Source organism: Hyperoodon ampullatus (assembly GCF_949752795.1).
Source record: "Hyperoodon ampullatus genome assembly, chromosome: 19".
Lineage (NCBI taxonomy): Eukaryota > Metazoa > Chordata > Mammalia > Artiodactyla > Ziphiidae > Hyperoodon > Hyperoodon ampullatus.
In genome coordinates, this window is record NC_136932.1 from 6,895,519 (window position 1) to 6,913,359 (window position 17,841).

The 17,841-nt window shown below is 41.0% G+C and overlaps 1 protein-coding gene across 10 annotated transcripts in view; it reads right to left on the reverse strand.

The window, feature by feature from the left end:
• The window catches only part of STAT3 (signal transducer and activator of transcription 3), a gene marked incomplete at its 5' end in the record, with an annotated part of 28,693 nt that extends 23,822 nt beyond the window's left edge, over window positions 1–4,871 (reverse strand). For 8 of the 10 annotated variants that reach the window (XM_079726368.1, XM_079726369.1, XM_079726370.1 and 5 more), the window contains 3 exons: window positions 2,705–2,803; window positions 3,386–3,530; window positions 4,729–4,856. In XM_079726368.1, the coding sequence (XP_079582494.1) occupies window positions 2,705–2,803; window positions 3,386–3,530; window positions 4,729–4,856 (372 nt within the window). Of the gene's footprint in view, window positions 1–2,704; window positions 2,804–3,383; window positions 3,531–4,728 lie in introns of all 10 variants that reach the window. The other 2 variants (XM_079726363.1, XM_079726367.1) reach the window with 2 other exon arrangements.
• Window positions 4,872–17,841: the final 12,970 nt, after the last annotated feature.

Consider the following 17,841-nt stretch of genomic DNA (forward strand, 5'->3'; position numbering starts at 1 on the left):
CAACCACTGCGCCACCAGGGAAGCCCGAAAGTTCCTTATTTTTAAAATCTAGAATGGACACTAAATTTTGTCATCTAACAAAAATACAACTTTTCTTCTTAACTTACTAATTTAATGAATTACATTAATAGAATCCCTAATGTTAAGCCACCCTTGCATTCCTAGAATATAAACCATGCTTTGTATACTAAGCAGGATGCAAAAATCTTAACCTTTTCTTTACTTACACTGTCTTTTTAGGTCTTGATATTAGCATTATTCTAGCCTCATAAAATAAGCTGGAAACATCTCTTTTTTTCCCCTACACTTTGGAAGAGTTTAAATGATACTGGAACAATTTGTACCACAAAAGTTTGTTAAAACTTTTAAACCATCTGGCCTATTGGCTTTTTTGGTGGGATTTGGGCCCTGGGTATGTAATTTTTTTAAAGTCTTTTTCAATATATTTTTATGGTTATTGATCTAATTAAGTTTTTTCATCTTTTTTAGTATATTTTAATAATTTGTATTTTACTGCATTATAAAGTTGTTTGATTTTCTGTTTCTCCCAGACCACAACCTCCTCTAAAGCAGGGGGCCATAACAACCAGCACACAGTAGGATACACATACACATATACACATAATAGATTAGATGATCTAGATAGATAGATATGACTATCATATATCAATATGTGTTCCCCCGATGGGCCTGTTAGCATCACATAATCCCTATTCCCTAAACTAATTGTATCTCTAGCTCTAGTGAGATTATTCTCAAACTTAACCACAAAGAGAAATGCGTATGAACCTGAATGATTCAATACCAAACCATCCCCCCAGGTGGCTCCCCAAAATAATACACTGTCATATCCTTCTGGTGCAAATGTGAACTGTTACAGCCTTGGGGGAAAACAATCCAGAACTATCTATAAAAAATTTATATATATTTTATACACACACACACACACACACACACACACACACACACCCCTTGACCTAACAAGTCCATGCCTGGAAATCCATAGTAGAGAAATCAAAGCATGAATATATAAAGATATATAGGGAGGCATTGCACTAGTATTTACAGTGGAGGAAAAAAAAGGCCCGGAAAGAAGTGACTGTCTATCGAAGGGGTAATAATTGAATAAATTATAGCAGATCTATACCACAGAATATTATGCAGCAAATAAAGTGAGTTAGCTTTATACTACTTGACTTAGAAGGATTTACATGACATAATTAAATGAGAAAGCAAGATGCAGAAAAGTAAACCAATTTAAATATAATGTGTGTGTGTGTATTTTCTATAGTTTATGGGAGCCTGGAGAAAGGTATGAAAGGATATATATCAGACTATTAATGTTGGATTCCTGGGAAGAGACAATGAAGAGAGGAGTGAGTAATCATTAGAGAAATGCAAATCAAAACTACAATGAGGTATCACCTCACACCAGTCAGAATGTCCATCATCAAAAAATCTACAAACAATAAATGCTGAAGTGGGTGTGGAGAAAAGGGAACCCTCTTGCACTGTTGGTGGGAATGTAAATTGATACAGCCACTATAGAGAACAGTATGGAGGTTCCTTAAAAAACTAAAAATAGAACTACCATACGACCCAGCAATCTCACTACTGGGCATATACCCTGAGAAAACCATGATTCAAAAAGAGTCATGTACCACAATGTTCATTGCAGCACTATTTACAATAGCCAGGACATGGAAGCAACCTAAGTGTCCCTCGACAGATGAATGGATAAAGAAGATGTGGCACATAGATACGACGGAATATTACTCAGCCATAAAAAGAAACGAAATTGAGTTATTTGTAGTGAGGTGGATGGACCTAGAGTCTGTCATACGGAGTGAAGTAAGTCAGAAAGAGAAAAACAAATACCGTATGCTAACACATATATATATGGAATCTAAAAAAAAAAAAAAAAAGGTTCTGAAGAACCTAGGGTCAGGACAGGAATAAAGACACAGACATAGAGAATGAACTTGAGGACACGGGGAGGGGGAAGGGTAAGCTGGGACAAAGTGAGAGAGTGGCGTGGACATATATACACTACCAAATGTAAAAGAGACAGCTAGTGGGAAGCAGCCGCATAGCACAGGGAGATCAGCTTGATGCTTTGTGACCACCTAGAGGGGTGGGATAGGGAGGCTGGAGGGGAGACGCAAGAGGGAGGGGATATGGGGATATACGTATACGTATAGCTGATTCACTTTGTTATGCAGCAGAAACTAACACAACATTGTAAAGCAATTATACTCCTATAAAGATGTTAAAAAAAAAAGAGTGAGGGACATTTCAGATGTTTGTTTTTTAACTTTCTTGTAATTTTCTGTAATGTTTTAGTTTTTCTTAAAAAGTAGAATGCATTTTATACGCAAGAAAAAAAAGTTATTTTCATTGTATAAAACAAAACCCAGGGACTTCCCTGGTGGTCCAGTGGTTAAAACTCTTGTGCTTCCAACGCAAGGGGCGCGGGTTCGATCCCTGGTCAGGGAACTAAGATCCCACATGCCACACGTGGCATGGCCAAAATAACCAAAAAAAACCCCAAACAACAACAAAAACCAAAGAACCCAAAAACCCCAAACACCCACTTCTCCCCATAGGTCAGTGCACGTCCTAAAGACCCTGGAAGAGCAAGCACATCTTTGTACACACGAAGGAAGCACATTTCAACAGTGCTTTGTTTCTTCCCAGGCCTCACCTGGGCTGCAGTGGCTGCAGTTTGGAGGAGGCGGGACTCTTCCCACAGGCACCGGGCCACAATTCGGGCAATCTCCATTGGCTTCTCAAGGTATCTGCTCTGTACGTAGGAGAGAAAGAGAATGAAAAGTGGCAGTAGACTAAGGAGATGTGGACTGCACTTTGCTAACTTCCTCATAAATTAGGGAAAGCGTGACATTTACTACATGAAACAACACAGCAAAGGCCTCAGAGCCTGGCTGCAATCAGTGGGAGATGAAGGGAAGAAAAGAGGAAGAAAGGCAGTCATGAGGAGCTGTACTTCACTGAGAGAAGGCTTGGTCGTGTGTCTTTGGACAGTGTGTTATCCCAGTCTTACAGGGAGGCAACTGACTTTGTCAAGGAGTATCCATTTATGGTCGAACCTTTAACACTGAAAAGTAAGAGTCATCTTCCTAGTCACCTGCCCTCATCACAACCATGTTATTAACATGCTAACATAATACGATTAACATAGCAATCACATTATTATTTCAGTGAACCAAAGAAGTGAATTTCAGGCAACGATACTCAAAGGGCTAGTTACTTCTCCTTGGATTTAAAGTACAAGATATGTTCTCATTATTTAGCCAAATGAGAAAAGAGACTTTCAGGAAAGAAAGATTAAAAAACCCTCCTCTGCGGGTTCAATTTCTCATCACACCTGAAGGAACTGCTTGATTCTTCGCAGGTTGTGCTGATAGAGAACATTGGACTCTTGCAGGAAGCGGCTATACTGCTGGTCAATTTCACCCAAGAGATTATGAAACACCAAAGTTGCATGTGATTCTTTGCTGGCCGCATATGCCCTAGGAAAAGGAAGAGGATAAAGAATGATGATTCTGAAACCTACACACACACACATACACATGCATGCACGCAGAAATCACCATCAAGGAAGAAAAAACCCAAGGCAAACCTGATGCTATAACCCACTCATCATTTTAGATTCATCTTGCTCAGCAACCATAAATGTCATCAATTTAAAAATTATCAACAATTATTCCAGATACTATTAGCCACTGTCATAGTTCTATATTTATCAAATACTTGAGTGAACAGGTATGTTGTTTTGCTTTAAATTCTCAGTCAACTCTGTGGTCAGACTTTTAGTAGCAAATAAGCAATCCCAAGCTAGGGTGGCCTATTTCTGACATCTCTGAATCACCTCTCTGGCCCCTTACCAAATTCTGGAAAAACTAGGTCAGGGGCCTGAATTAAACCAAAATAACAGGTGGATCTGAATACATTAAAGCGAAGGAGGGACTTCCCTGGTGGCCCAGTGGGTAAGACTCCATGCTCCCACTGCACGGGGCCCAGGTTCAATCCCTGGTCGGGGAACAGATCCCGCATGCTGCAACTAAAGATCCCGTGTGCCGCAACTAAGACCCGGAGCAGCCAAAATAAATAAATAATAAAATAAATAAATATTAAAAAAAAAAAGTGAAGGAAATAGTTGTTGGGATTCTGTACCATTATCTCCTCTATGAACGAGTCTATTTCTCTGACTCTGTGTTTCTTTCCCTTAATGAAAGGGGAATCAGAAGTACGAACCCAAACTTTTCCCCGCGACAGAATTCTCATTCAGGTAAAAAAAATTCACTTCGCTGTGTAGCAGAAACTAACACAACACTGTAAAGCAATTATACTCCAATAAAATATATATGTATCTATATATCTATATATATCTATAGCATGTCCCTGAAGTGTCAGGACACACAGAGCATCTCATCAAGCAAATGAGATTAAAGTCAGGCTTCAAAACATCTACCACCAAGCAGGCTGCTTCAATGTGCCAAAAGACAGCTGCCCAGATGCCCTTCTAATGTAGAAAATGTTGTTACAGGACTAAAATGACCTCTCTATCTTCTGTTCTCTTTTATCCCATCACCTGTACCCATAAGCTTTTCAATGAAATAGTTAGCAAAGAGTTAACTTAGAGCAGATCATGTCTCTTGTCTCAAACTAAAACCTAACAATTCGGGAAGTTTCTCAAGAAGGACTTACCAATCTTGACTCTCGATCCAAGGGGCCAGAAACTGCCGTAGCTCCATCGGGAAGCTGTCACTGTACAGCTGATGAAGCTGCTCCAAGTACCGTGTGTCCAGCTGCTGTAGCTGATTCCATTGGGCCATTCTGCTGGAATCAGGGGTCACAACTGCAAACCGAAGGTTTATATGGTCACTACAAGCCCCAGTAAGGGGAAACAATCTATCCAGCACAGGCATCGGGTCTGTGATTGGGGATAAAAGATGCTTTGGAAAGGATCTTCCATGTTTCTCCCAGTTCAGAACAATACATATACATTCAAATCTCTACCTCTGGAACCACACCGCAGCTTCTTTCTCCTAAACCAGGATGACAATGTGGGCATGACGTCACGTTCTAGAATCCATTATCTCTCAGAGGTATGTGAAGCTGAGAAATTACTTAACTTCCAGATTTCCATTTCCTCCTCTATCAAACAGAGGTCATAATTCCCACCCCTCAGGGTTACTGAGATAGTATTTCTTGAGCACCCAGCCCAGTGTCTAGCACACAACAGATGCTCAACAGATGTGAGTTCCTTTCTTTCCACTTTACACTCCTTTTAGGTGGACTGGGAGGTAGAAACACAGTAAACCTAAGTTTGATCTTTAAGAACAAAATGTGGGATATGGGTGTTCAGGGAAGGCAGAGAGCTAATTCCAAGACTACAGGTTTAAACACATAAGCAAGGACCTGCCTGGGATTCTCCCACTCAAAAAAAAAAGAGTAATTTTGTTTCTAAAATTCCTCAGTCTGGGATGAGAAAGAAGAGAAGCTAAAAACCAGGCATTCAGGTTGTCCCCAGGTTCATAAACACCCCAGGGAAATGCTCAAGGAGAAGCCAAGCCAGCTAACCACCTTGAGTCCTCTTTCTGAATAGCTTGGGGTCATGGAAATAGCAATACAGACCAAGTAGTCTTAAGAAGCTGTAAAAAATAACTATGAGTAGGAGTCAAAGACTAAAGTATATATGGATCAAAGTATATTGAGATGGTTCTCTGGGACAGTGAGAACATTTACGGAAAGGTAGAATACATACAAATACGTACACTTTACTAGAGTGCTTGATTTATTTCTTGGAGAAGGCATGAATAAACACCTAATTACTGGTCCTTTCATAAAAAGGACTGGGCGAACTGGTGACAAAACCGACAGGTCTTGTGTTCTCAGAGCAGCAAGTTAAATGATCACCAAGCTGTTCAGAATCTGGGGCCCTTACAGAATTCAAGAGGGCTGTGCTGCTGTTCTCCTTCTCTTTCTTGGGGGGACAGAAACAGCATACACCCTTGCTACTGCAAAGATGGCATCAATTGATCAAGCTTTCAAGCACATACTCAGGAAAGCAGGGTCAGTCCCCTCATGGCAGTCTTTAATTGAACAATTAAAAATCTAAGGCAGGGACTTCCCTGGTGGCGCAGTGGTTAAGAATCTGCCTGCCAATGCAGGGGACACAGGTTCAATTCCTGGTCTGGGAAGATCCCACATGCCACGGAGCAACTAAGCCTGTGCGCCACAACTACTGAGCCTGAGCTCTAGAGCCCGAGAGCCACACTACTGAGTCCACCTGCCACAACTACTGAAGCCCGTGTGCCTAGAGCCCGTGCTCCGCAACAAGAGAAGCCACCACAGCGAGAAGCCCGCGCACCACAACGAACAGTAGCCCCCGCTCGCCACAGCTAGAGAAAGCCCGCGTGCAGCAACGAAGACCCAATACAGCCAAAAATCAATCAATCAATTAACTAATTAAAAAAATACTGGGCTTCCCTGGTGGCGCAGTGGTTGAGAGTCCGCCTGCCGATGCAGGGGACACAGGTTCGTGCCCCGGTCTGGGAAGATCCCACATGCCGCGGAGCGGCTGGGCCCATGAGCCATGGCCGCTGAGCCTGCGCGTCTGGAGCCTGTGCTCCGCAACGGGAGAGGCCACAGCAGTGAGAGGCCTGCGAACCGCAAAAAAAAAAAAAAAAAAAACGAAGGCAGCACCATCCAATAGAAATCTAATACAAGCCACATATGTAATCTTAAATTTTCTAGGCGCCATATTTAAAAAGTAAAAAGAAAGAGGTAAAATTAACTTTAATAATACATTTTCTTTAACCTAATATAACCAAAATGTTATCATCTTAACATGTGATCATACAAAAACTATTTATGAGATACTTTACATTCTTCTTTTTGTACTAAGTTTTCTAAACCAGTGTATGCTTTACACTTATGCCACAGATCTAAAGTATTTCCCTCCTCAAGTACCAAGGGCTTAAGTTCCACTGGTGAAAAAGTTCAGTAAAGCAAAGAGATGAGAATGTCAGGATGAGGTATTTGCCCCAGTCAGGCCAATATGCTTCCATAAATAAACTAAATCTTCCAACAACATTAGAGGGGAATAAGTTAAGTTTCCTAGGTGCTTGGGATTTTTTTTTAACGATGTCTTAGGCACCTCCCGAGCATTTTCAGCTACCACTCTCTTGCAGTCGCACCCCCAGCCCCCCATCTCCACCCCCAAGATTAACCTGCCACAGGACCAATGTGATGCTACCTGGGCAGTGGTACATGTATGCTAAACACTGGCTAATGAAAGCAGTAACTGAAGCTCATGCTACACGCTGAAGCATTGTAACCATGTCTAATTTTACTCTCAACAGGAAATCAAAGGCCTACAACCACTATGGAGAACGGTATGCAGGTCCCTTAAAAAACTAAAAATAGAACTACCATATGATCCAGCAATCCCACTCCTGGGCACAGACCTGGAGAAAACCATACTCGAAAAGATACATGCACCCCAGTGTTCACTGCAGCACTGTTTACTATAGCCAAGACATGGAAGCAACCTAAATTCCATCGACAGAGGAATGGATAAAGATGTGGTATATATATACAATGGAATTACACAGCCATAAAAAAGAATGAAATAATGTCATTTGCAGCAACATGGAGGGACCTAGAGATTATCATACTAAGTGAAGTCAGACAGAGAAAGACAAATATATGATATCACTCATATGTGTAATCTAATTTTTAAAAATGATACAAATGAACTTATTTACAAAATAGAAACAGACACAGATTTGGAAAACAAATTTATGGTTACTAAAAGGGAAACGTGGAGGGGAGGGATAAATTAGGTATTTGGGATTAACATACACGCACTACTATATATAAAATAGATAACCAACAAGGACCTACTGTATAGCACAGGGAACTCTACTCAGTATCCTATAATAACCTATATGGATAAAGAATCTGAAAAAGAATAAATATATGTATAACTGAATCACTTTGCTGTACACCTGAAACTAACACAACATTGTAAATCAACTGTACTCCAATAAAATTAAAAAAAAAAAAAGAAATCAAAGGCCATTAGAACTCTCTTACAATATTCACATTAGGGCCAAGTTAAAAATCTGCCTCAACCATAAAAAGGAACGAAATCGGGTCATTTGTACAGACGTGGATGGACCTAGAGACTGTCCTACAGAGTGAAGTAAGTCAGAAAGGGAAAAACAAATATCATATATTAACACATATTTGTGGAATCTAGAAAAATGGTACAGACAAACCAGTTTGCAAGGCAGAAATAGAGACAAAGATGTCGAGAACAAACGTATGGACACCAGGGGGGAAAGGGCGGGTGGGATGAATTGGGAGATTAGGATTAACATATAAACACTAACATGTATAAAACAGGTAACTAATGAGAACCTGCTGTATAGCCCAGGGAACTCTACTTCACTTTGCTGTACAGTAGAAACTAACACAACATTGTCAAACAACCATACCTCAATTAAAAAAAAAAAATCTGCCTCCTAGGCTAAAAGCATCAGGATCTGCCTTGTGTTTCTCAGGACTTGATTTGCATAGACATCTGCGTAATATGCCAATTTATGTAGATTCTACTGCATGTGAATGTAGGAGACTCCAGACCCACATAATTCAATACAGTAGTCAGTAGCCATATGTGGTTACTGAGCACTTGAAATGTGGCTGGTTTCAAACTGAAATACACTGTAAAATATACACTGGATTTTGAAGACTTAGTACAAAAAAAAAAGTAAAATATCTCGCTAATATTGAAATGTTAATATTCTAGATATATTGGATTAAATTTTATACATATATATACTTTACTTATATATGTGTGTGTATATATACATACATATATATAAATATATATATATATATCATATATTTATTTTTTTGGCCACGCCACACAGCTTGCAGGATCTTAGTTCCCTGACCAGGGATTGAACCTGGGCCCCGGCAGTGAAAGTGCCCAGTCCTAACCACTGGACCTCCAGGGAATTCCCCAAATAAAATATATTATTAAGATGAATTTCACCCATCTCTTTTTACTTCTTTTAATGTGGCTATTAGGAACTTTAACATTACATATGTGACTTGCATTCTATTTTTATTGGACACTACTGCTCTAGATTAGGTAACCCAAAAGCCGTGTTCTAATAAAGGATTTAAAGAAATAGACACCTACTTTTCATAATAAACTCCTGTGTTATAAATCAATTAAAAAATAGACTGATAGGGCTTCCCTGGTGGCGCAGTGGTTGAGAGTCCGCCTGCCGATGCAGGGGACACAGGTTCGTGCCCCGGTCCGGGAAGATCCCACACGCCGCGGAGCGGCTGGGTCCGTGAGCCATGGCCGCTGAGCCTGCGCGTCCGGAGCCTGTGCTCCGCAACGGGAGAGGCCACAGCAGTGAGAGGCCCACGTACCGCATTAAAAAAGAAAAAAAATAGACTAATTATTTAATTGCTGATCTTGGATACAAATGTAGAGCCATCACAGTCTGCTCCCTGAAGTTCCAAATTAAAACTATAAAACAGCATCACACTATACCTGCTCAATTATGGATTAACAATGTAGTCATGCATGAATATTTGCATTTTCAAACTCATATACCATTAAAAACTTACAAGTTTTTGAAAATTTGCCAATTTGTTTCTAGTCCATTACTCAGAGAGTTTTTGTTGTTTTGGTTTTAGTTAGTTTTAGTAAGTAGTATAATAATCGGGCTATTTCTTAAACCAGAAACCAGCTAACAGTATTTTCCATAAAATTAAGGGACCAAAAATGACTGATGTTATGTTCTACTTCTCAGTCTAATCACTGTAGGTAATACTTAATAGCTATTCTATATTTTTTTAAAAATCATTCTAAATTAAAGCCAAAGAGCAGGTAGTATTTTCAAGGAGAACATGGGCAAACAGTCAGTGATTTCCTTACCGGCTGCTTAGCTACAAACCATATTTAACTAACAGGAACCACAGGGCAATCAGACCAATTGCTCTTCATAAGAACCCTAGATTCTCAAGAGATCAAAAGCCAAATTGTCTAGGAAAACCATTGCCAACTGGCTTTGTGGTAATTGTCTTACTGGAAAAAAACTTTTTTTAAGCCCACTTTATTTCACAATCTAAATTCTGGTTTTTCAAATTACAAATTAATCTGAAGGACTCTACTAAATTCTAACTGAAGTATTTCTTATCTGTGGAATAATTCTAAGCCTGACCTAATAACCACTTTCACTGAACTCCAGAACACAGAGAGCGATTTGTACAACAACGTGAGTGCCCAGCACCATTCTGGGTGCAGAGGAGAGAAGTCAATTCATTCCATACAGTGGCTGGCTTAGGGCAATACGTTCTCTTAATTCTCTCCAGGCGTTTACTCAGTTTAAGGTTCGCAGATAGTAAATGTTGGCAGATAAAGGAAAGGTGAGTGTGATCCTGTTTTCTACAACCGAAAAGAAAAGAACAACAAAAATGAAACAGCAAGTCACCAAAGACTTTCTGGACTTTTCAAAACAGGAATTTCTCAACCTCTTGGGGATAACTTACGAACAAGAAGTCATAAGGCAAATGACAACTGTCTAACGGGGTACTTATTACTGTAAAGATCACAAAAAAGGTCTGTCCAAGTCACAGTTCTCATTTATACACTTCAATCTAAAGAAAACAAGGGATGTGTTGAGAACCACAAGTCAAGACGACTTACAAAAGGCTTCATTACATCATTCCATAAAACATCTCTTTAAATTAACACCTGTTCTTCACATGCAAGCACCAGTGGATTTACAACAGGGGTGAGTGAGTCAGGGGTGAAAGTGAGAGGGACGAAAACCAGGTGGATACAATAATCCAGAACAGAAAGCAATCTAAAGATAATTTCTGTTCTACCTTGCAATAAGTCCCAAGGTTTTTCTTTGGGTGTTAGCCATACTCTATATTAGAAATACCTACATTTAAAATAGAACATATTTATTCATACTTGTATATTATCTGTTGCCTACACTAAGCTCCTCTTTGCCGTCAGGAAAGGTCCAGTGACTAAGGCAACCAAAGTATAAAATAACATAGAAATGGTACTAATTTCTACTGAAACCAGTCCTTTTAAGAAGATGTTTTTGGGACTTCCCTGGTGGTGCAGTGGTTAAGAATCCGCATACCAATGCACGGGACACGGGTTTGAGCCCTGGTCCAGGAAGATCCCACATGCTGTGGAGCAACTAAGCCCGTGCACCAACAACTACTGAGCCCGTGTGCCACAACTACTGAATCCCGCGCACCTAGAGCCCATGCTCTGCAACAAGAGAAGCCACCACGATGAGAAGCCTGCACACTGCAACAAAGAGTAGTCCCCGCTCGCTGCAACTAGAGAAAGCCCGCAAGCTGCAGTGAAGACCCAATGCAGCCAAAAATAAAATAAAATAAAATAAATTAATTTTTTAAAAAATCTGCGCTTCCACTGCAGGGGGCATGGGTTCAATCCCTGGTTGGGGAACTAAGATCCCACATGCCTCATGGTATGGCCTAAGGAAAAAAAAAAGTAATAATGTTCACTGTGGAAGATTTGGAGAAATACAAAAACAAAAACCAAAAGATAAAATCACCCATATCGTATCATCACACTATCTAGAACTACAATTGACATGTTGGACATGTTGATATAATTCCTCTTAATCTATCTCAGGGTATGTATATTTATTTTTTATATCTTTCTGGAAGTTAGGATCATAGGATTTTTACAGCTTTCTATTCTCTTTTAACTCTTATTTTATAGTAAACATGTTCTATACAACGGGATGTCTGTTTAAAGCCCAGAGAACAACTGTTTGGTTTCTATTAGTGTTTTCAATATAATCCTGAAAATTCCATTAAGGGTCACAGAATTTATTTATAATTATAAGCTCCAATTTTTTTGTTCTTGCCATACCACATTCCAAAAATAATAGGAGGTAACTGCAAACTCCTTAAATTAGGGAGGAGAAAAAAATGAGAAAAACTAAAAGGCAATTAATGCTAGACAAAGACACTCAATCTTCATGACATTTTCACTGTTGGATTAAAGGTGTAACGGATGACAGGGAGTCCACATTTAAATATTATAGCTTAACTATTTCACCATTGATAATTCCCCTAGACATTAAGACTTTGGAATTTCAAATTTAAAAAGATACTTCGAAATAAGTACACTTGTATAGTAAATATGTAATTTCCTTGCTTACAAATCCATATAGTTCCTTTGTAAAGTTTAAGACTAGATGTTTGCCTTTAACAATAAAAAGTCTTTGCAGAGATCTAGTTTTGATTTCCTAAAAAGACAAAATATTAACACTTGAGTGCCCAATTTGAACTATCCTCATTGTAATATTCAAATATATTCAATTACAAATAATAGGATTTGCTTTAATGTCAGAAACCAACACTTCTTTGCAAAAAATGGACATTGAGATATAAGAGAACTTGAATTATAGTTCCCTACTAAGGTGGCAAAACTGAATACAAGAAAGAAGTACTAAATTACTGGGCAGCAGAGCTCAGAGAAGTAAGCGAAAGAACAGTTTTAATGATACTCTGGAGCACATTCAACCCCCCAAATTCTACCAACCCTCATTCTTCTTATCTCACTTTAATTCTTGGAAAAGTTCAAGAATCTTGTGCTGAGCACATGATTTTTTCCATTCCAAATCCTGACATGTGTAAAGTCTTATCACTAGCACTACTTTTGTGTAGTTATCTAATTTAAATCCAGAAACACAGAGAATAAAATGTATCAGGTTTACAGTTAAGAGTAAGAGGTGGAGACTACCAGGAATGCTAACAGCAAAAAGGAAGGAAAACCTAGTGCCTTGATCCATGAAGGACAATCAGGATGTTAAAAACAAAACCAAAAGCACTACCCAAAATCTAGTGCTCACGCAGCTACCTCTGAGAAAAAGATTCTGAAAACTATGAATTGTCAAGGCCTCTTATTTCAAATCTAATAGTGTTATGGAATTAAAAAACAAAAACAAAAACGGACATATTCTCCAAACTTCATTTGGGATAGGCAGCATATTTGATCACAAATATTTCAGATTAAAAGAACAAGAAAAAAAAAAAAGAACAAGAGCATAACAAACATAATTCCCTCTAAACTGAAAGTAACACAACTAGATGCGCTTTGTCAATTGCTGAGTGCGAAGTTCATGGTTAAAGTTGCCTGAGAACAGGTCTGAGCTCCAGATAAAGACCACAAAAGAAACCAAATTTGAGCATCACGTGGCCCCCCACTTTGTCACACGTCCCCTCCGCCAACCAGACACGCTCCTCTGAAGTGGTGTGGTGTAAAGCCAAGGACCAAGAGATTGACCTTGGATGGGCCTGGGTGCAAGCCCTCCCTACCATTTATCAGCTGTTTGTTTGGGAGATATTACTTGACTACGTAACAGGCTTCTCCTTTAGTAAAATGGGGAAGTATCCCTCTTTTGAAGGATTGTTATATAGGTTTTAAAAAAATAACAGATGCACAGCATCCCTCCTATATGTGCTGGGTACACCTCACTGCCGTATTGTTCCTTCCCCTCATGGCATCCCTTTCATCAGCATTTCTTATACTAAATCCATTTCCTCAATGCCCTGGGAAACATAGATTAATTAATCGGATTAGTCCTGTTAAATGATAAAGTCAGCTTTCCCTGCTTACATGCATTTTAATGGGTCTTTGTAACATCCTGAGGGAGGAGTTAGTAATGCTGTGATTTGGTGTGAGTGAAGGGGAGAGAGGGTTAGGTTGGTGCCCTGATCAAATATCTCCACCCATAGTTCACCTAAGGATAGCTCCAGGTCCTAAAAAGACTAAAGGTGAAAACACCAAGTGATATGCAAATGAATGAAAAAGATGAAAAATAAGAATCTTGGTTTAAGAGCAGTCCAAAGAACTAATGGTTATTGCTAATATTTATATAGCACTTACTATGTGCGAGGCACTCTTTTAAGTACTTGACATATTTCTTTATTCATTTCATCTTCACGACAACCCTATGAGATAGACACAATTTTTATACCCATTTTACAGAGGAGGAAAGTGAGGCACAGAATTTTAAGTGATTCACCCAAGGTCAGACAGGTAGTAAAGGCATGAAGCTGGACTCCTAACCCAAATAAGTCCATTTTCAGAATTCCTGAACTTAATTTTACAGTGGGAGTTTTCATTGATTTTAAGTTAATGCATGAGTCAACCATAATACCAAGCCAGCGTGATCTAATGATATTTTAACAGACACATATAGCATTTGAATGAAAGGATCTATTAGTCCAGCTGTAACGGGCCCACACCTAGTGATATTCTAATTGTATCACAATTTAAATGGTGCATTAAAAAACAAACACATTCAGGCAGGGGCAATCAGGGTGTGAGGAGTCCAAGAACTTGAACGTTTTGCCCAGGAAGAAGACTTGGGGAGCAGGAAGTGAGGTTAGGAGAGAAAAATATAAATTACGGAAGAGTGGCTTTTCAAATACTTGGAGATCTGAAAGGGTGAATCACTCCAGAATCAGGATCTGTTTTCCCACAACATCTACTCCTGGATTCTGCCCTCTGTATGCAGAGGTTCCCCACCCTGGCTGCAGATCAGAATTACAAGGGCAGATATTTTTTTAAAAATAAAATAGAAGGCGGGCCTCCCTGGTGGCGCAGTGGTTGAGAGTCCGCCTGCCGATGCAGGGGATACGGGTTCGTGCCCCAGTCTGGGAGGATCCCATATGCCGCGGAGCGGCTGGGCCCGTGAGCCATGGCTGCTGAGCCTGCGCATCCGGAGCCTGTGCTCCGTAACGGGAGAGGCCACAACAGTGAGAGGCCCGCGTACCACAAAAAAATAAAAAATAAAAAATAAAAAATAAAATAGAAGGCTTCCCTGGTGGCGCAGTGGTTGAGAGTCCGCCTGCCGATGCAGGGGACACGGGTTCGTGCCCTGGTCCGGGAAGATCCCACATATACCGTGGAGTGGCTGGGCCCGTGAGCCATGGCCGCTGAGCCTGCGCGTCCGGAGCCTGTGCTCCGCAACGGGAGAGGCCACAACAGTGAGAGGCCCTCATACCGCAAAAAATAAACAAACAAACAAACAAAATAAAATAAAATAGAGATGCCCGGGAACCAAACCAGATGCCAAATGGGAATATTGCTGAGGGTGGGAACCAGGTTTCAATACTTTAAAGCTCCTCAGACAATGCTAAGGTGTGGCCAGACTGAGAACCTTGAAACAAGAGCAGAATCAGGTCTCACCCAGGATGGACATCACAATCACCTGAGAGGCTCTGAGATGCTGGAGGCTGGTCCTTACTCTACATGTACTGAATAATCATCCCCAAGGATGGGGTCCAGGCAGTTGTAATGAAGCAGAGTCCTGTGGACACTGCATCAGGGAACTATGGCATGAGATGAGGCTGGAGAAGGGTCTGGTGTAAGCCATAAGAAGAAACAGGGGGCTTCCCTGGTGGCGCAGTGGTTGAGAGTCCGCCTGCCGATGCAGGGGACACGGGTTTGTGTCCCGGTCCGGGAAGATCCCACATGCAGCGGAGCGGCTGGGCCCGTGAGCCATGGCTGCTGAGCCTGCGTGTCTGGAGCCTGTGCTCCGCAACGGGAGAGGCCACAACAGTGAGAAGCTCGCGTACCACAAAAAAAAAAAAAAAAAGAAGAAACAGGAACTCTCGCCCAAGAGTAATGGGGTTTTAAGCAGACAAGTGACAAGTCTGTAAGCAGATAGGTTAGGGGGTCCCTGCAGAAAGTGAACCAGGAATGGCTTTCTCAACATAAGAGAAGCCATTTTGGCCTAAGCCATTTTGTGATCTACGCCTGGCTGCAATGCTTGCCCTTGAACAGGTCTCAGTAATTAATGATCTTTAAGAGAACACAGGAGTGCACAAACTGAGAAAAGGCAGTCAAACAACAGCGAAGTAATAAGGCAGAGTCCTAGTTCCTCCTCAAGAGATATACATGACAATATATCTTTGAGTTCTGCAGGAACTAAGGCCCCCATCCAGGTGAAGGATAGAACAATGATGTTGACCCTCCTGACTTCAATCAACTAAAGCTTGGACTCTGTAGACCTTTGCCCTAATTCTATGCTGAATTCCTCTCTGCCCAAGCCCCTTCATGAATATACGTGTACCCTTAGCTAAAAACTTCCCCGATTTTGCTGTTGGGGAGACACCGCTTTGGGAAAGATCCCGATGTTCTCCTTACTTGGACCTGAGCACTGTGACTCCATAACTTGCACTTGTAACCTCTATGCCAGACTGCCTGCCAGCCTGAGGACAGGAAGAGCCTGGGCTTTTGATCACCAGTGTGTCCTCCCCTTCACTCCCGCAGCATCCAGCAGGATGCCCAGCTCATAACAGATACTCAAAAAAACATATGGAATGAATAAACCACTGGTATGAATTACAGCTACACTGACTGCACCAGATTCTCCCAGGCAAGGACACTGTGTCCAGTAAGAAGTATTCTGAGAAGCAGACCAACTCTTTCAGTTTTGCTGTTTGAAAAATTCAAGGATGACCCTTCAGTGACCTTTCAATAAGAGTAAAACCACAGCAACTCTCCCAGTTCAAAAACATACACCAGGCGCAGTAGTTAGGAGTCTGCCTGCCAATGCAGGGGACACACGTTCAAGCCCTGGTCCAAGAAGATCCCACATGCCATGGAGCAACTAAGCTCATGTGCCACAGCTGCTGAGCCTGCACTCTACAGCCCGCGAGCCACAACTACTGAGCCCGCGTGCCACAACTACTGAAGCCCACATGCCTAGAGCCCATGCTCCACAACAAGAGAAGCCACTGCAATGAGAAGCCCGCGCACCGCAACAAAGGGTGGCCCCACTCACCGCAACTAGAGAAAGCCCGCGCACAGCAACAAAGACCCAACACAACCAAGAATAAATAAATAAAATAAATAAATTTAAATATATATATAAATAATAAAAAAAAAACCATACATACACCAGCTTCACACTGTCCCACCCAAAATCTTTACCCCAGGCTAAGGCTCCCCAACTCCTCAGCCAACTTTGGCCCCTCCAGCTCCTCTCTCCAGCCTCAAGATGACTTTCAAAATGTCAAGTCAACTCATCTCCCCATCGCCTTCGCCTCCACCCCCACAGACTTCGCTCCTTTCTCAAAGATGCTCTTGCCTAAAATGTTTTTCCCCTTGGTGGCATTATATGTCCCTTTCTTGTCTCCGCTGGAGAGGCATTCCCTAACCCTACCCATAGTCCAACCACTGCTTCAACTCGGAATGCCCACAGTACTTAGGTATGTGGCTGAGGCTTTTTTTTGGTTTTGATTCCATCTCCTCCATCTGACCCTCACATATATCATTCTGATACCAAATTTAAGACACCAAATGAGCATTTCCTTTATAGCTTCCTTTACTCACACATATAAACACCACCTCCACTGCAAAAGTTCCTACTGAACACTCACCGATGGCTATAATACTGAAAAGTATAGCACCAATACGCAACCGCATCTAGGAAAACAAGATTAGCTCTACCCTGTATGATTGGTTACCTAGAATTTGGAGGTTTTTCTAGAGAGAAGCAAAGCATCCTTCCAATGAGCTTTGAATGCTGAGGGACTCACCCTCACAGGAATCAGAGGCAAGCTACCAACTTTTACAAACAGGAGTTTAGTCTTTGAGAAACAACTGTTAAGTTGGGCAAGCAAACCATCATGTCAAAATTTCCAGGCTTAAAGGCAACAAAGGGAGGAGGAGGGCAAGCTGCTGGGAAAAAAAAAGCCTGTAAGTACTGTTATCTT